We start from the raw sequence: 20,001 nt of genomic DNA, 5'->3' as shown, positions 1-20,001 counted from the left end.
TACAACATCAGATACAAATACCAGTGTACATGAATAATCTGGTGGACACTAGAGAATCAGTGGAAATGGAGGCAGCTGGCCACATGGGAAAATCTGCCTGTGGGGTTGGTGCAGTGTAAATTGTAACTCGAAAGTACTCGAGCAGCGAGAGGGAGGTTGTAAACTACTGTATGTTATTCTCAAGACAGAGCTCATCCCACAGCCTGCCATGAGAACCATTTTTTATTATTTACTTATTTATTTACAGGCTTTTGTAAATTGTTACTTGTAACCCTTATTTTACTTCAGAGATCGGAGCATGGGACAACAACAACTGAAGAATAAGAAAGTGGAAATTTGGTTGATCTATGTATTGGCAAAGAAAAGTGTGTGATGTGCTTTAGCCGTGACCTCTAATAAGCTCAGGTTTAAAAAAAAAAATATCTAAATGGCTTGTTTTCCAGAAGCATCCAGAATAGCTTGTGACTGCATTCATATCTGAGATTTCAGCGGATTCAACTTTCTTGGCAATTGAGCCACTTTCACAGTTACTGCAAATACTCCAGATTTGAAACATTTTATTGGACTAAATGAAAATACAACACAAAGATAGGACAATGTATAGGCTTATGAAGCCCTACAGTCTTGGTTAAGCTAAAATAGTCTGCTCTTTCCTAGTCACTGCCGGCATTAACTTGAGTTTCTGCAAGTAGTTCTCTCGACTCTGGGAGAATAAAAGTGCCAAAATGTGAAAAGTGAAATCAACAATCAGCGAACAGATTTAGGAAGGTAAGTAGAGAAAAAGGCTTACACGTCAACTGACTCCCCTGCCTCGGCCTTAAAATGTAAGTAAAATTAGGACCATGGAGAAAAGAAGAGTTCATGGTGAGCATAAACTCTTATGCATATTTGGAATTAATTCCCTCTAGTACAATATCTCTAGATTAATCCCTTAAAGTATACATACACAAATCCTACAAGAAGCTGACTAAAGGATGGTTCTCCTTTCGACTTGCTAATATGCAGACAGTTGTATTACCTACATCATGCTTGTCGGGACCCATTCTAATCAGCATGCGTGCTCCGTAATCCCATCCATAGCCTTGCATCAATAGGTAGGCTGATAGAGGTTCCCACATACCATATAATCTAGTGCTTATGGCTGGCTAAACCTAAATTCTGGTCTCAAGCAAACTTGCAAAACAAACCCCACGTAAAAGACAGTTTAGAAGTTAAATTACGTATCAAGTTCACCAGCTAGTAAGATTTGAAAATTGTCACAACCACTTAGGCAATGATAAAAGGAAAATAATTTAACAAACACATGATGAGGTTAGCCAGAACTGCAGTGAAAATGCCAGGCAGACAAAAGGAGAGCATATCCCTAGCCAATAAACAGAGTGCCAGCTAGCATTTAAGTATCCTTGAAGCATCCCGAAGTTGATGCATTTGCAGAGCAAAAATCTTCATTACACTTTTTACCTGAAATTCATGAAATGACGCCATTATGCCTCCTAGTGTAATGGAACAACGCAAATGGCATTAATGCAAAAGCAGCTATCATTCACAGTACTTGTGTTCATCATGCTTTTTTAGCACAAAATACATACTGCAAAGTGGAAGGGAGGGTGATTTGCATTTTACGAAATTATGTATAATTTTGTGCAATTTCCCCAAAAATTGTAATGATGCAAAAGCAAATTACCCAAATTTCAAGCACTCCTAGTTTTGGCCTGAACACCTGCTCTCTCATAGCTCTGCGAAAATAGTTCTTCGCACTCCAGAAGGTGATGATGTCATGTCTTTGCTGAGGTTGTAGAAAAAAAGGCCCATTGTCCTCAGCAAAAGACCCCTTCTGACACAGAGAGAATGCCTTTGAGTTAAAGGCAATAGAAAAGCATACTGGCCCTATACGGAGAGTTACACAGGTACCATGTATGGTTTAGTGGGTCTTGGGAAAGGAGACTAATGGTTTGCTGTAAATACCTGTGTGCTACTTAGGCTAAGGTCAAATCGTAGTAGGTCTGTCAGTGAAGTAATGCTCTTACTGCAAATGTCTGTGTGCACACCGATATTCATCCTGTAAAAAGGGTATTGCTTTTCATACTATGAGGGACTATGATTTAGAATACCACTCAGCTCAGTAACAGGAAAGTCAGTGTCAATAAAGTGTGACCGCCATATGAAGATAGTGGCACAGGTTGCTTCTAAAAAACATCTACTGCTTAGTTTCCTCGCCTAAAGCATGCTTAAACACTGATCGACCTTTGGGGAACTTACCACAATTGGCCGCATCCAGTCCTTTAGCAGAAGTGGTGCATAAAGTTTTTTGAAGAACACAAACAGACAGCTCTCCGACCTTCCGCCACCACTGGACTCGTCACATCCTTTGACACAACACAGAATATCTAGCCGACTTTTCTGCAAGAAACCACAACAAAAGTGGAGCATTGGAAAACTTGGTTCAAAGGAAACATTTTATTAACATTAGTCTGCTTCATAATTTGCTCGACTCGCCTCCTGACGCCTGATATCCAGTCCCAAAAGGCTCACAAAGCAGGTTATCTGGAGAAGGAAATCAATGAACACAGCCATCCCAGCGAAGAGTGAAAACGTGCGGACAGCAGGCATAGTCGATAAAGCCCCTGAAATAGGAAGAAAAGAAGGCAGACTGTGACCACTGCAATAAATACTCTATGTTGCCAGACTCACCTCAATTTAATAATACTAGCTAAATAACTGAAACTAAAGCCAAGGATACGGAGGATACCACAAAAAGGCTTACAGATACTGAGCCTCTCGAAATCATTAAGAGTCAACAATGCTTCAGGTAATTGCAAGCCCTTGGTAAGCTACATTATACCTACTCAAAAACTGGGCATGGGTCCAGGAGAAACATGATGCAGTACCCATCAATACTCAACTGTAACTTGTCTCAGGTTACAATGAGAGACTGAATTCCTACTGTTTTGCACTCCACGTGGTACATCTTTACAAGGTTTCATTTATACAAGCTTACTTCCATATTGAGAACAGGTCACCGCACTGTAATCAATTTACTGCAGCCTGAACGCATTGAAAAGAGTAACAAATATGTACCCACATGTTATTCAAGAAGAGTTAGTGATAAATACCCAAGAAAAATGCAATGGTCTCCGAGAACGAGGATAAGAAAATGCTGGGTGCAACCTCTCCTAAAACACGGCCGATCTGCTGATCTAGGGTTTCTCCAAGAGGACGTTCATCTCTCTGTAAAAGTGTTAAGAAATCGGTTATTAATCAAATTACTTTTTCTTCTGGACAATAAACGTATTCAGTCTTTTCATTCAATCAAGAATAGCTAGAACATGCTCTCTTGTTTTCAGGGCTTACTAGCTTGAAGGAACACTACTTGGAAGGTTCCGTGTTGGTCGTGGGGGCAGTGGGCTGGGATGTTGCAGAGTGCAAGGCAGTGCCGTGTGAGAAAGACAATGATGCAGTGTTAAGGCATGAGGGCGTTCAAGGACAGGTTTTTAAAAATGTATTGTTTTACTTAGGACTCAGGTGGGAGGAAGTACTTTGAAAGAGAGAGAACATTGCAGAATTAGATGATAATGAAAAGTAGAGGCACATGCATTGAGAGTAACTGACATTGGTGGTGGGTTAAAAAGAAGCAGGTAGGGGCAATACGGTGTGGGGAGGAGCGAGCAGACATATGAGGAAGAGATACAGGAGTGCGCAGAGGATCCTATGTTAACGTGTGAAAACTTGCAGAAAATTCTCAGAGGACAGTAAAGTCAATGGAGAGACTGGAATAGATGTGTAAATACTGATCTGAGGAGCGAGTGGAGAGTGGTCTCCTCGTTCTTGCGTTTATGATTTGGCTACGTGTCGGTACACAACAGTGAACGTAGTACCCAGAGTCAAGAGGTGACCAGCGAAGGAAATCGATGCACCTTTGAAGTGTGCACGTGGGCTACAATGGATTGACATTAGCGGGATCCTTTTGAGTAAAAATGTGTCTGCTTGAGAAATGTTACAAATAAAAAAGGAAGGAATAAAACGTAGTACATTTCTTTAAGGAATGCCAGTCCACCTCAAACAAAGTTATTTAAAATATACTTCATAAAGACGTCCCTTAGCTTAAAGCATTTTATTTGTAATGCTAGGTCTTTCGTAATAAAACTCTACTTTCCAATTAGCCAATCTCTTGGCAGTAGATCGAAGAGACGTATATGTCTGCAAATCCTATACTTCCACATCGTATTGAAGCACAGGAGCACATAATCACACATTTACAGATAAATACAGACTTTGACAGGATAAATAACTCTACCTTACCTGTAGAGTCTGCACAATGATGAAGATGTTGTCTACCCCAACTGCCAGCACCAAGAAAGGTATGACTTCTATAACGATCAGAGATATTGGGATTCCAACATAGCTGAAGATGCCCAATGAACAGGCCACAGAGGTCAAGACAATCACGATACCAGCGATGCCCAGGGAGATCTTGGAATCCACCTGTCAAAAGAGAGAAGCAGACAGTTCCTCTATCAAAGAAGAATTTGTTCTGTCTGGCTAAGAGAATAACCAATTCGGGGCAGACTAGAGTATTCAAAGCAACTGAAGTAAAGTGGATAGGCTGTGCTCAACAGGTCTATTTTTTTTCACAACACACGCTCCGTCACTCTCAAAGTAAGACAACAACTTGGCCACGGAGGGCTGTTTATGCCTTGATTTACACATCTGAATGATAGCACATACCTGGTGCACATCTAAGTAAATTAAAAATGTGTTACTAGGTTGGAGAAAATACTTTCTAAATGTAGGGGGGAGACACAAGCCAGAAAAAAATGCATTTGCTGCTGTGTTCATGAATATAACCATTTTAAACTGGAGGCAAGGCACAAATACAGCTCAGAAAGCCTCTATAAAGTCACATTTTGTCTGAATGTATAGCTTTAAAGTGCAAAAGCTCATGGAAGAGTGCTATTTTGCCATATTTTCCAAAGACAACAAAACAAGAGCAATTAATGAGCACAACATAGCCACATTTGTGTTTAGTTCTATTGAGGTTTCGTTACCTATTCCCATTCAGCAGTTAAAAAGTTGAATAACTCGTAAGGAATCTAAGGATCGATACAATTTGTGAACTGGAAACTGACTCCCTGTAGGAAAGTGCCCCTCTTGGACATGGTCACTCCCACTTTTTTGCCTGGTATTCGATGCAATTTTGACAGAAAGTGCACTGGGTTCCTGCTATCCAGGACCCCAGTGCCAGATCTCTTTCCCTAAAACTGTATAATTGTTCGCCCAATTGTCAATACCTTTGGCACCCTGTAAGTCCCTGGCAAACGGCAACCCAGGGCATGGGTACTAAAGAGGGTGCCTAAGGGCTGCAGCATGTATTGTGCCACTCTAAGGGCCCCCTCACCTAACTCATGCAGACTGCCATTGTAGACTGTGTCTTGGTGCAGCCAAATGTGAAAACATGGCATGGCACACATCCCTGTGTGCCGTGCCTACAGACACTGCATGCAGTATAAGTAAGCCACCCCTACAGTAGACTTTACAGACCTAAGGCAGGGTCCACTATACTACATATCTGAACATATCTGCTGCCCCTGTAATGTCTAAGCCCATTCTTAGAGATTACACATGAGCAGGGAAGTAATTTTAAAGTGCATGTGCTGGAAACTGATAAAAAACTTCAAATGACGGTTCACTGAAACCAAAAATGTTTGGTATCAAACATCTTGCATCAATAAACCCACACTGACTCCAGTGATGGAGCCAATACATGCACACAAAGGGTACCCTGGAGGTGAGCCCCTTGAAAGTCTACCGACTACTAGTGTGCTGCCTGACTTGCTCTGACCAGTCTGCCACCACAGACGAGAATCTGACTACCAGGGGTGAGAGCCCATGCTCTTGGGAGGTCAGGAGCAAATCCTCCTCAAGCAGAGGGTGTTTTACACCCCCGTCCAGTAGGATGGCCTATAAATTAGCATTCCAAGGCAGGGAGTTTCAAAGAGCCTGCCGTTATTGGTATGCAAATCTGGCTTCCCTCAGAGGTGAAGGGATGCCAACTCCCCTGATCAGGACCCATTTGATGCCTGGACAGGCAGGAAAGTTTGTAGTTAAAGAAGCCTTGTCACCCTCAGGCTTGTTCCACCCCTAAGGTGAGCTACCTGATGTGGACACGGAAATTAAAAGTCTGCCATCTTGGTGATGGGAGAATTAGGAACTCTGGGACAGGGTTATGCCCACTTGCCACAGGAAGTGGGCATAACAGGGGCATCATGACTTCAAGGGTAAGAAGCCCATTGGCTACAACTCCGCACTCCCCTAACACCCCTCAATCTGGTATTTAGGGGATCTCTAGCACGAGGAAATCAGATCCTGCCGACCTCAAAGGAAGACACTGAAGGACCGCAAAAGCAAGAAAAAAGGACCTGCAACTTGACTTGGCGCCAGCCCTTCCGGCCTGTCTGCTGTCCCTGACAACTTCACCAAAGACAATTCATCCTGCGGCTGTTGTGCCTCCAAAATCCAGGGAGGGCTGCCAGTCCTCCACCCAAGACCCAGCAACTCCCCGAGTAGTAAAGCTGCTCCCCTGCATCCCTGAGGGCACCTCAGAAGAAACTGTGAGGACTCAGGACCGCCAATACCGAAACCGAAAAGCATCCCCACACCCGTGCCCCATAAACAGAGTCAAAGAGGGCCAACAGTGCCTGGTCCTCAGACCTTCGAGAGGCTAAGCCCACCTTGACTTTGCCAACAGTGGTCCTCCTAACTCAACTGCAGCAACTTTGTGCAGGACCCCTCTACCGCGGATGTCTCCGGTCGTGAAAACCCGCCCCTGAGAACATCTCTGCACTCAGCCGCCCGGCCCAAGGAGAAGAGGACCAAAGATGTCCCTAAAACCATAACCCAGTATCTCTTATGACCAATACTAGCTGCCCGGGGGATACTGACTACTCTCATCAGGTCACCACAGAAGTCCTGACTCTAGCCATAAGGGAACTGTTCTAGTTACCACGTTGATAACAGACCTACTATTCCTTGTGTGCTCTAACAGGTTCTGGTCCTGTTTTCGTAACTCCATTGTAAGTCTTGCTATCTCAGGCGACAAACTTTCTTTCTTATTATTACACTAACACATTGTGTAATCAAAGCGGGAAGTTGGCAGAATACTTGCGCAATGCAATGGAATGTGGACAGTAGGTCTCATGTTTAAAAACCAATAAAAACTTATCAGAAAAAAAAAACCTTGAATGCATCCTTAGGTGAGAGTAGAAGAACCGAAACGAATTGAAGCTACAATAAGAATAAAGACATATATAATTATATTTGTACTGGTTAGGGCAAGAGTAATGAGATTCAACAAACCACGGTAATTGTTTTTTTTAGATGTCACAAAAAAATTATATTGCGATAGACATAAAAGTTCTTTTCACACAATATCAAAATTAATACTATTCTCATTTGCATGAGATATATAGTCGGATATTTCTTCGCATGGCATGTCTTTTAAACTTCCAGAACCCATTTGCGAAATGTAATTCTACAAAACACATTCCTTCCACATCCAGAGAGGACAAGACCATTGTGGGGGGAGACATTAAAGAGCAGGATGAGAGAGGCAAAAGAACAGGAATTAGATCCTACGAAATATTACTTCGTTTGGAAATACGAAAAAAGAGTTTGCCCTAAATTACTCTCATCTTCCACCTTAGTACAAACAAGCCACTAACATTAGGGATAAAAATTCACAAAATAGAAAAAAAGTAAGAAATCGACTCCTTGTAGGGCTCGTCCTATTTTTGGAGTACTTATCTCGTTTTTATACGATTTACAAAAATCCCATGGAGTACTCGTGGATCTCTGCGAATGGTGAAAATTAACTTGAGTATTTCTACTTCATCACTCTCTCCTGCAGATTCTTTATCATGAAGCCAATCTCCATGAGAAAGTAAAAGGAAAATGTGAAATTTCTCCTTCCCTTATGAGCAAGTATAGTATATTCCAATAAGAGAACCCCCTTTCGCTGCGCCTGCATACATTTGGGGGCGTCGCCTTCGGTTTCCCACCTTGGAACAACATTCACTTCTACCTTTTTCAATGGTTGTTTTGTGTAGGTCCAGAAAGAAACATAGGATGTAAACAAGGTTCAAATTTATGGGTTTGCATAAGGATTTGCACTGAGGTCACCCTGTTACCCGCCCCATCCTCTCCTTGATCACTTTTATACAAAGCATATGTCACCAGGACAGGAGAATTTTCTGTATCATGGAATGGATTCACATTCATAGAATATGCAAATCCTGATACAGTGAATCAAGATTTGCGTTCTGAAAATACAGTTCTAACTTTTGAAGTGGCCAAGTCATAGAAGCGCATGATGACTTATGTATTTTGTGTACCTCTTTACCGAGCAGTTAAAACTGTATTTAGGAAGAAGATGGACAGAATTTTATAAAATACACTTACCAGAAGCCTGGCACAGCTTCTAATGTTTCCTAAAGCCAACGATATGTATAGAAACATGACAGCATAACTGATGCAAACGGTGAACAGGTCGCTGTTGCTTTCACGATTTAGCTCATCTTCGATGCTCCGCTCAGAAGAGAAGGAAATGCTCAAATTGCTATTAGTGTAGTTCTTCAAAAAACTGATGAATCTGAGGAGGAAAGCAGAAAATAGATTTACAAGTGGGAAAAAAGGTACCATTAAAAGCTGGTATTTTAAACCTAAGTACATACATAGTTATGACACATTTACTGTAGTAGTCTGTACCTGGTAACAATCAAACGACAGTGCTTTTGCTTCCTCAGCACTTTTGTACAGTAAACGCTGTACTTGTCAAACATGTCCAATGCTCGCGGAGACTGAAAGTGCTACACCTCTGTTAATAGAGCAGGCCGTACACAGATGGTCAGGAGCAATGCAAGCCTTCCTGCAGCTTTCCTATCCTTTGTAATATCCAGAAGCCTGCATTCACTGGGCTGGGCAGAGACACTGTTGCCCAAAATGTGTGGGTAACCAAGAGTGAGACTAAGCCATGGCGTGAAGAAGCAGCTCCAATCAGAAGAGAGACTTTGACATCCCCAACCCCTCCCCAACCTGGTCAACCTCACTAGGTGATCCCACCAAGAGGAACTTGGGAAACTCAGCATCCCCTCCATTTCTGTGCAAAATCTTTTAGGTTGTCTTAGTATTCACACTCACTATGTGCATCACTGTTCCTTTTGTTTCCAGCTAAGTTAGCACTGTAGGTACCACTATATCCATACATAATTATGTACTAATGTAATATGAAGCAGCTTCTGAAAAAGGAAAGCGGTAATGAGGCGTGGTAACTAACTCCCTGCAGTGGTACCTCAACACCTAGGGAGACATTAGGTGTACTGGTGAACTAGAGGAGAACTCTTTTCAGAGCAGTCTCCTCGTTTATGGGTGACAACGGCCTAAATACTTTCAATACTGGGTGGATGGTCCAATAAGACCTAACTAATTTGTGACTGGCAGCGACTTCAATGAATAACCAGATAAACACATTATTATGAAAAGAGTATACTTATAATTCACATGTTCTGGGAATGTCTACATATTTACAGACCTACTTACAGTTGGATATATTCCTTTCCTCGTAAGAGAAAAACATCTCACCTCCTAATGAAAAATACATATCAATGGTGTGGGCCTTGGGCCTGACATCCCACCTAGCAAACCTTTAGTTCCCCACTGAAAACCTAAGCAGTGCTATTAAATAAACAAAGCGCACCCACAATTCTTGTTGCGTCACAGCTCCATCCCAGTGCACATGCTGCAGTGGTCTGTTGGAAACCAAGGCAGATTTCCCCACAAAGACCCTTCATTGGTACCTCAATGTGACAGTAGATGAACTCATTCGCTGACCTAACCCACTTCCCACACCTGCTGGGAGACCCTCCATAAACTCCTCCACGGTGAATTGATACTCCTCCCAGTCAAGATACTAATTCAAGGAGGAGGAGCTTGGCGGGCATCCGAGATGGCCGCGTGAGCACAGCGCTCCCCGGACCCCCGCCGCTCCCGGCATAATATCCTGCATAAATCCTGATTTTTCACGAGGATTTGTTTAGAGGACGTTGGGCTGATCTACCTGGACCTTTCAGAAATTTATTTTGACACCGGGTGCCTGAGTTACGGTGATTCGAACTTTTGGGCTCCGCCCTTGAGGGGCGCCCGGGACTGGGTGAGGTTCAGTGGCCGTCTTGGAGTTGAACAACAACGGCAGGGGGATTGGACTTGTGGGTCCCCTTCTTAAGTTTCGGTTTCGATTCTGCCTCTGACTGGGACATCGGCGAGAGGATCAGGCCGGAGCTGGGTCCAAGGCACGAGTCGGCTGTCGGGCCTTTGGCTGGACTATTCTCCTATTTGGCTGTCCCTGTCCTAGTGGTGCCCTTGTTGCGGTCCTCTGGTCCCGAAACCTCCCTTTCTGGTGCCCGGTCCGTTGACCCTGGTGAATCTCCTTGTGACGCATCTCCAAAATGGCGGGCAGAGGGGACCGGGAGACGCGGAAGACGAAGACACCTCTGCGCGGGGGTCCGGTCCAATCTAACGTCATGGACCGTTATACCCACTCTAAGGGGTCCCCCGGAGCTGCCCTGCCCGGTCCCAGTGCGTCTGACCACGTCGTGGATGCGTCGACGGAGCCTTCCTTGCAGGACATCATGGGCGCCATTTCTGGCATGAGGGAGTCGATAGGCCAACAATATGAAACCTTGGCCCACAAAATTGACACCGTGGCCATCGATGTGAACTTAATTCGGGCCGATCTCTCAAAAACGAATGAGAAGGTGAAGTCATTGGACATCAAGTCATCCAGCCTCACGGCGGACGTCTCTGAGATACAGACGGAGATTGGCAATCTCCGTAGGGTGAACGATTTCATGGCCCGGCGCCTGGACGATTTTGAGAACAGGGCACGTCGCTGTAATGTTCGCGTGGTTGGTGTTCCGGAGAATCCAGAACCCCATTCGGTTGATCTCCTGGTTGAAGACCTGATCCTAAACCACCTTTCTCCATCTGGCCTTAGTACATTTTTCACAGTGGAGCGTGCACATCGGGTTCCGGGGGGCCAGGGTAAGCCAGGTGCCCCGCCGAGACCTATTGTCGCAAAACTTTTCCACTATAGGGATCGGGACGCTATCCTGCGGGCCTCGCGGGTGAAGGGCCCGGTGGCCTTTGAAAATGCCACGGTGAACTTTTATCCGGACTTTTCCCAGCAGGTCCAGAAGCAGCGGATGGGATTTCGTGGTGCTAAGAAGCGTCTTAGAGACATGGGGATGCGCTACGCTATGCTTTTTCCAACCAGGCTGCGGGTTGAGTACAATGACCGAACTTTCTTCTTTGATCGGCCGGATGCTGTGAATGACTGGCTGGACTCCTTGCCTGGCCAACCTCCTGAGACGGAGTCCGATGCCCACCCGGGCGGTGCTGAAGGTGGTGTAGAGAGCTGAACATTTCGTCTTTGCCTGGTGCCTTGTTTTGATTATCTCTTTCCAGGAGTGTATGCCTCCGTTCCTCTACTGCTTATGTGATTTGATGTATGATTGTTTCTCGTTATTGGTCTTGATCGGGGTGGCGGGTGGGACGGAGCCTTTCCTCCTCCGGGGTCTTTGTGTAGAATAGGGGTTCTTGGGCGACAGGCACACTGCAGGTTGGGGTGGCTTTTTAGCTTTTTGCAGGGGTGCAGGGTGGGGGGTGTTTTGTTGTTACTTGGGGGGTGGGCGGTTGGGAAGTTCGTTGTTTGTGTGTTCTATTTTCAAGGCGACTTTATCCTGTATTTGATGATGTTTCTTGTGTCCTGCTCATTGGTGGGGGGTTTTGGCTTTATTGGGTGGGATGGGGGGTAGCGGGTTGAGATTTGTTTCGTGGAACGTTAACGGTCTGGGTGATCGTATTAAACGGAGTGTGGTGTTGAAATGTATACGACGTTTATCTCCTGATATTGTTTTCCTGCAGGAGACTCATTTGGTAGGCAATGTTTGTCATGCGATGAATAGGTGGGGATATCGCCTCGTGGCACATTCAGGGTTCACCTCGGGTTCTAGGGGTGTGGGTATCCTTGTTCGGGCTTCCCTCCCCCTAGCTATTGATGATGTGATTCAGGATGATCGAGGGAGATATGCTGTCCTTGTGGGTCGCTATGAGGGTCGTGCCCTCTCCCTGTTTACGTGCCCCCCGGTTTGCAAACTTCTACCTTTTCCGATTTGGGCCGTGTGTTGTTGGACCTCCCTGATAGTACTCTCTTTCTGGCTGGTGATTTTAATTCGGTGATCTCCGGTCTCCATGATCGCCACCCCCCTAGAGATACTCCTGCGGCCCAACAGTGGTTGGGTGGGTTTTTGGATACCTTTGGCCTGGTGGATTGCTGGAGGCTTTTACATCCTACTCAGCTTCAATACACCTTTCATTCTGGGGCCCATGGGAGTCTATCTAGGCTGGATTATTTTCTGATGCCTGCGGCTCAGTCGCCAGCGGTGCGTGAGATTGTACACCTGCCCAGGGGTATTTCTGACCACTCTCCGCTCTGGCTCCGCTTTGAGGTTGGAGTGGAGACAGTGGGCCGGGTGGCTCCCATCAATCCGTGGTACCTTACCTCCCCCGAGACCCGCAGCCTTTTGCTTCAGTCTTTGGACGCATATTTTCTGGATAACGAGGGATCGGTTTCCTCAGCTGTGTCCCTGTGGGAGGCCTTTAAGACGGTGATTCGTGGGCAGGCCCTCTCCCTTATTGTTGAAGCTAAGAGGGCGAGGAATAGGGAGGTGGTGGACCTTGAGGGGGAGATCTCTGCATTGGAGGATGCTTTGGAATCTGGTGTTACGTCTGCGAAACTCCACGCCCTGGGTCTGAAACAATTTGCCTATAAATCTATGGTCACGGATGCTGCTAAAGTGATGTTTCGGGAGCAACAGGGTCGTTTGTACGATGTGGGGGACAAAGCGGGTAAATTGCTGGCATGGCTGGATAAGAAGGAGAGAGCTAATCGTGTGGTGCCCGTGATTCAATCTTTGAGTGGTGAGAGTGTGACGGACCCGATTGGAATAGTTGACTGTTTTGCTGAGTATTTCCGTGTGGTATATACCCCTGTGTCTGTGAGGGATGTGGCTGACGCTCGCCTTATATTGCGTGATATTGCTCTGCCCAGTCTCTCCGACCTGGATCGTGTAGCGTTGGATTCCCCCTTTACTGTTGATGAGATAGCTACCGCCATCCGTTCACTCCGTTCGGGCAAAGCATTGGGCCCGAACGGGTTGCCAATCGAACTGTACAAGTTGCGTCCCGACAGAGTGGCGCCATATCTTCGCGCCATGTTTCTGGAGTCCCGGGAACGGGGTATTCTCCCATATGATCAGCGACTAGCCACGATAGTTGTCATCCCTAAGGATGGTAAACCGCGGGACCTTTGTTCATCCTATAGGCCCATATCCCTGCTGAATGTTGAGCCCAAGGTATTGGCGAAACTGCTGGCGTCCCGCCTCCGGTCGGTCATTGGTGGCTTGGTCCATCCGGATCAGTCCGGATTTATCCCGCATCGCAACACGGCTCTTAACCTTCGTCGTCTCCACGGTGCGATTGCGAGGGCGGGGCTTCTGACGGAGCCGGCCATTTTGGTGTCGTTGGATGCCTCAATGGCTTTTGATACTGTGGAATGGCCTTATCTTTGGGCGGCTCTTGAGAAATTTGGTTTTGGGCCTGAGTTTATTGGTTGGATCAAGTTATTGTACGCTGAACCTCTGGCGCAAGTAGTGGTAAATGGTAGAGTTTCGACCCCTTTCACCCTTGGCAGGGGTACCCGTCAGGGCTGCCCCTTGTCTCCGTTGCTTTTTGCACTCGCCTTGGAACCATTAGCTGCCTGGCTTCGATGGGAACCTTCGCTCAAGGGGATTCGCTGGTCACCGGACTTTGAGGACCGCGTCTCGCTTTACGCGGACGACATTCTTTTATACCTCACCTCCCCGCGTAAATCTTTGACTGTTTTATTTGATGTTCTCACTTCGTTTGGTGCCAACTCGGGCCTCGTTATTAACTGGGCCAAGTCCTGCATGTATGTTCTCTCGGGTGTTTTACCCCCATTGCCTAGCAGACTTCCTATCCAGGTGGTCCAGTCGGGCTTCAAATATTTAGGGATCTTCATTACGCTGGACCCCTCGCTCCGATTTGAGCGGAATCTCCTCCCCCCGTTGCTTAGATTGCGACTGGACGTGGCCCGTTGGCGTAAGCTTCCTTTGTCTCCTTTGGGCAGGGCGGCTCTGTTTAAAATGATGTCCTTGCCGCGGTTCCTCTACGCGCTACAGAATTCCTATGACGATATCCCCAAGACCTATTTCCGAGAGATCGAGAGTCTTCAAAGACAACTGATTTGGGACGGGTGTCCACGTATTGCCCTCGCGAAGCTCACCATCCCCTGGTACGACGGGGGCATGGCGCTCCCCGATATCAAGCGATATTATTGGGCTTCCCAGTTGTCTGCTATTAATCACGTGATGTTTTCGCCGGATCGAAATCCTGCATTCGAGATGGATAGACTCCAGCTGCCGGGTGGGGACTTTAATAGAGTGCTTTATTCTCGATCAGCCGGGCGCCATCTTGTGGGCCCGTCCAGGATTGCAGCAACTGTGTGGCGAGCCGCGAATGTGAGTTTGGGCTGGGGGGATCGAATGACACTGGCGACGCCGCTTTATGCCTCGGAACGTTTGGGGTGTCTCTGGTCTACTAAGGGCTTTGACCGCTGGGATATGATTGGGATATGTAAGGTGGGTGATGTGTGGTCGAAAGGTAGTGTGAAGTCGTTCCAGGCCCTCCAGGCGGAATACGGTTTGAATGGTAGGGAATTTTTTCGTTATCTGCAGGTCCGACACGCCCTCGCCTCAGTCTTGACTCCTGACGAGGCCCTGCCCGAGTCTTCCCCTCTCGAGGATCGTGTCCTTGATGGCCATCTGCCTGATAGCACTATTTCCCTGATCTATAAGAAGCTGATCAATACTCGGGCGGACTTATTGGTCCGACTTCGGGAGGTTTGGGTCGGCGATGGGTTGGAACTGGACGACGAGGATTGGCAATCGGCGCTCTCCTCTCCCAAGGAGGTAGCCATTCCTGCCCGTCTCCGTTTAGTTCAACTTAAAATCCTTCATCGAGTATATGTCACTGGTCCGCGTCTGGTGACGATGGGCTTTTCCCTGGATGGGTTATGTAAGCGTGGTTGTGGGTCGAGTGCTACTTTTTTACACATTCTTTGGGAGTGCCCGGTCGTGGTGGCTTACTGGACTGCTGTGCTTGAGGTGATGATTGCTGTGACTGGTGTTGACCTACGGCCGGAGCCACGACGGTGTCTGTTGAATGTGTGGGAGCCCACTGACTACTCTGTAGCCCAGACCAGATGGGCTACCTTGGGTTACATGATTGCGAAACGGGACATTGCGCAACTATGGGGCGCGTCCAGGCCCCCTGAGGTCTCAAAATGGGAGGACAACATGGACTGGTCCATGTTTCGTGAGAAGACCGTATATGTGGCCAGGGGCAGACCCAGGGCGTGGACGAGGATTTGGGGCCAGTGGAATGAGTATCGTGGGGATCTCTGTACCCCTCCCCTTGTAGGCACTACTGATGTTGTCCTATCTCCCTAGGCGAGCGTTCCCGGAACCTTTTCATACTGTTTTGTGAATTTCCGATTCTCCCCGCTGCTCCCCCCCCCCCCCCCGACTTTGTTAGAGCCTCAGGGCTCTTGATATGTTCTCCTGCTTGTAGACCATCCCCTCCGTTCTTTGGGCTGACCTTGATTACTGTGCATTCGCCTTTTTAGTGTTTGTTTTTCTTTTTGTATAAAATAAAAATTCAAGCTGCTCTGTGATATGTTGGGAGTACTGCTTGGTACTTGATTTGTACCTGGCCACGGGAGTACATTTCTGATTCATGCTTCGTGCCTTTTTATTAGCGGCCAGCCCGTGAGGTTGTAGGCCCATCCTTGTATTTTTCTATGCTTGCTCAAATAAAGGTTTTTGAACAAAAAAAAAAAACCAAAAAAAAAAAGATACTAATTCAACTTGTTAAGAGAGATCACGGGACCAGTAAGTGATGACCAGAAGGGTACGCAATTATATTTGTGCTTGCACCGACACCCCCGCCTGTTGAGGCAGCAAAGCAAAAACAGATTACAAACTACGCCCTCAGAGGGATCTGTAGATAAACTTGAGCTTCCCATCAGGTGTTGCTAATTAGACTTTTCCCTGGGACTTCTCTTACGGTGGAATCTGCTCTAGTATTTTTGACCTTCAGTACAAATACCCTTTGGATTTATTCAATCACCACCCAAACACAAGGGGACAAGCACCTGTACTTGTACTTCCTCTAAGGGACTGTTTTCCTCTCACCTACTCTCTCTGTGCCAGGGCAAGTTCCACCCTTTCACTTCTAAAATTATCTTATTTAAGCCTTTACAGTCAGGGAATATAGACTAAACAAACCCTTGATGACGTTTTACTAAACCGATCTGCTCACGATGCAATAACATGGTGAACACACAGGTCTATAAGAACAAAAATAGTCAAATCGTTTCTGCTTCTTAATCTGTTAAAACTATTAAGGACTTCAGATGTGCTTTTAGACTTTGTGGGGTCAAGAAGGGAAAACCGTTAAGCACCTTACGGAGGAGATCACTTCTCAGTTTCAGCAACACAACTGCTGGAAAACTTCCAGTGTAGTATGTATGCAAAGAAATCCAGATTACAGTGTTTGTTTTCCAAACCAAACTTTCAATAACTGCTTATTCTAGAATACGTTCTATTCGATCCATTAAAAATGCTTCTGAGATATCTTCTTTTCCAAACATCTATGTGTTGAAACAGAACTCTTTTTCTGATGCATGAAAATTAAGATACCTCAAAGTAGGAGATCACCGTCATGATGGTGACGTGGGCGTAGATTATATGTGGGGTTACTGTAAAAATAGGAGTCTGTTGCTTTTTCAGCATGAATATAAATGTGCCATCAAAGGTTCAGAGCCTGGCTCACATACTGCTCCGTAGTGTAAAAGCACATGCATTCTGAGGGAAAAATGGTTGTCAACTTTTTAATTATCCCAGGCATCTCACTTGCTCTATAATAAATGGACAGAACTTCCAAGTGCACCCATGCAGATAAGCAGTGTCAGCCATTTTAGAACAAAGTTCTAAAAGGAGAGACAGAACAGCCAGTGAGAATTTGTCCATATTACATAAAGCACACACCCTCACAACATGATTTTCTAAATATGTACAAAGCCCTTTCAGCAAAGGATTCGAAGTGCTGGAGTGCAAAAATTATGTATAATAAACAAATGAAAAGGTCCCTTGTGAGGTCTGTGGTCCATAACTATGCTCGATGACGGTTTAGTACAACATCACTAACATATTTCGATACCATTCTTTGAGGCCTAAATAAGGAATCGTTTCTTACTGTAATCTTGCTGGGCATGATGGGATGGGGCACTGGAGGGCTATGAGCCCTCAACGGCGTGGTGTGCTTTTTTAGAACTACAGAATTGTAGAATATATGTCTACGATGCCCTATTCCTTCTTTTCCATTTCTTTAAAAATAGGTTTATGAAGGATATATATAAGAAAACAATTACTCCGCTCCTGGGAAATATTCTTATTTTATCAATGTTATTTTGACATTTTAAAAAAAATATTAATTAAAGTAATCGGCCAATATAGCCTTCTTTATAGGCTGTAAAACATTTTTTTACCAAAATCATGTCCTAGGCTTGGCCTTCCTGGAGTATGGCGAATGTCTACATTTAAGAAGATGTGTGTTAAAGAAGTGCTCTCTGATCCCAGCACATGGGCAGGACTATTCAGTGCTCATGATTTTCAATGGGGATCCCCTAGGTGAACAGTTTACTCTCTTTCATCAAATTAATGCTACATCACAATCAACTCACTCTTTCTCCCAGGCCAAGGCTCGGTTCAGCTTTTCGGTGTCGTTGTGGTAATTGTTCACAGGGAAGGTTATCACAAGTGCCGTTGCATTGTTGTAATTTTCCTCTACATACAAGTCAAAGGGAAAAGAAATGAACAGCAACATTGATAAAATGTAAACTTTACACATATGTATTCAGCATAAGGGTATGAATGAGCGAAGCAGTGAATTTAAGTAACAAAGCTGTCAAAAGAAGAATATCTGAGACACAAACCATATTCTTCGGAGCAGAACTCAGACAGAGGATAAAACAATGGCCATGCATGAATCTGGAGTACTCTTTTCACCCTCAATGTAAATCGTACGTATTCAACTATAAACAAACCACTAAGAAAATAAATCTCAGTTCTGCTTTTTAGATTTGTCTAACAGACAATGTATGTATAATGTTTAATGTATAATTTTTAATAGCTATTAAAAAACGTTGTGTTATTGATTCTTAAATATACTTGCAGTGGGCACAATGGAGTATTACTCCCTCGCCAGACACGATTGGCTGCTTAGTCTATCACTCCAATTCATGTAAAGTGCTTCTTGCACTGCACGAAGGAGTATTTTTCATCTAAAAAATACACTCATTCATCGCACACTCAATTCTTTATGCACTGTACGTAGAAATTGCTCCTTCCCATTTTTAGTGTATCAGACAATTTTTTTTAAACTTTTTTGTTAAAAATTGAGTGCAAGCCTGATCTTAAGATGGTCATCTAATTAGTGTTTTGTGTTTACTTACAGGGACTACCTGCCCCCATAATGGCGAGCCCCTTTGAAAGGAAAATTGCGCAGCATAATGCGGCATGCTCTTTGGAGAGGATTTTCACCATTTTGTCATTTGAACACACACTAATACTGTTTGGCCAAATGCTTCACATCATAAGTACCAATTGAACACCGGACTACATCAATCAGCATCTAACCAGTGACCAGTTAACCTTTGCAAGAGGTCTGCACTGTGCTGTAACAGACAAGGCACATTTTAATAGTAATTTTTATCCTTTTTAACCAGAAACTTAATGCATTTTTGCTGAAATCAGGAAATATGTGGCAATGGCGGCAAATCTAAAATTATCCAGGACACATTTCAGAATTGCAAACTCTAGTGCCCCAGCTTATGTAACACATTGCATAGTCACAAAATGGTGTCTGTAGTAGCTGCTAAACGGGTAACATCATACACACACAGTTGAAATACTGTTCAAAGAAGCACAATATAGACTACACCAAACAATAGAATACCGTACAAAGCCGTTCTCTAAAGACGTGGGCCTTGGCCTTCCATGCTCATCTATTATTTGCAGTGAGCAGAATGATGCGTGTTGGAAAATTGGTGACTATACCTCCATCTTAAATGAAGTTCTCCATTTAGAGGAAAGAGCCTTGATGTCGCTCAATTTTGTCGTAAGGGGCACATTTACAAGCAATTGTACCTTTAAGCTCTAGGACAGCGATTGTGGAGATTTCACTGTTCAAATGTATGTATTGTTTCATCTTAGATCTTCCCCACAGTCATTCACTACTCCCTCCAGTTTTGAACTTAACTTCCGTTTGCATGATTTTGTTTTCAGCTCCTATCTCCTGCCCTACAACGGGGGGAACAGTCACGACAAGCAAACAAAAACCCTCCTTTTCTTGAGCCTCCTTGCCCTTGGCTTCTTTAGGCGCATTTGCATTGGTAGGTAACTGCTCAGAAATTATGCTTCAGTTTTTCCTGATGTGCATTCTTACTTGGAAACTCACAAACTGTTTCAGCTCATTGCAGTAATATGTTCCCTAGTTGGTGTGGCTATCTCTGGCATTCCATTCACACTGTTGCCACATCATTGCACAGTGGGTGGCGGAGTCTTTCACATATTTGACTTTTCAAAGAGCCTCTAGAAAGCATATGGCTTATCCTTGTCTTTTATCAGTGTATCAGTGCAACCCCTGTAAGACCTCTCTCACTCTCAGGTGACTTTCCCTCCTGGTAAAGACTCAGAGTAGCACCATTTTGTATGTGGACGCTGGCTTCGGGGCCTTTCACTTCCAAAACCA

At 45.1% G+C, this 20,001-nt stretch overlaps 1 protein-coding gene across 1 annotated transcript in view; it reads right to left on the bottom strand.

The window, feature by feature from the left end:
• Positions 1–20,001, bottom strand: part of NPC1 (NPC intracellular cholesterol transporter 1) — a 310,606-nt gene that overhangs the window by 83,723 nt on the left and 206,882 nt on the right. Inside the window, exons 11-16 of the mRNA XM_078687419.1 lie at positions 17,933–18,035; positions 8,455–8,644; positions 4,300–4,482; positions 3,114–3,228; positions 2,497–2,624; positions 2,260–2,400 (exon numbers count right to left, since the gene is read on the bottom strand). Of these exons, the coding sequence (XP_078543545.1) occupies positions 2,260–2,400; positions 2,497–2,624; positions 3,114–3,228; positions 4,300–4,482; positions 8,455–8,644; positions 17,933–18,035 (860 nt within the window). The remainder of the gene's footprint in view (positions 1–2,259; positions 2,401–2,496; positions 2,625–3,113; positions 3,229–4,299; positions 4,483–8,454; positions 8,645–17,932; positions 18,036–20,001) is intronic.

This window comes from Lissotriton helveticus, chromosome 4_1 (genome assembly GCF_964261635.1).
Source record: "Lissotriton helveticus chromosome 4_1, aLisHel1.1, whole genome shotgun sequence".
Taxonomy (NCBI): domain Eukaryota; kingdom Metazoa; phylum Chordata; class Amphibia; order Caudata; family Salamandridae; genus Lissotriton; species Lissotriton helveticus.
The sequence above is the reverse complement of the archived record's forward strand: the minus strand, read 5'-3'. Positions and strand labels throughout refer to the sequence as shown.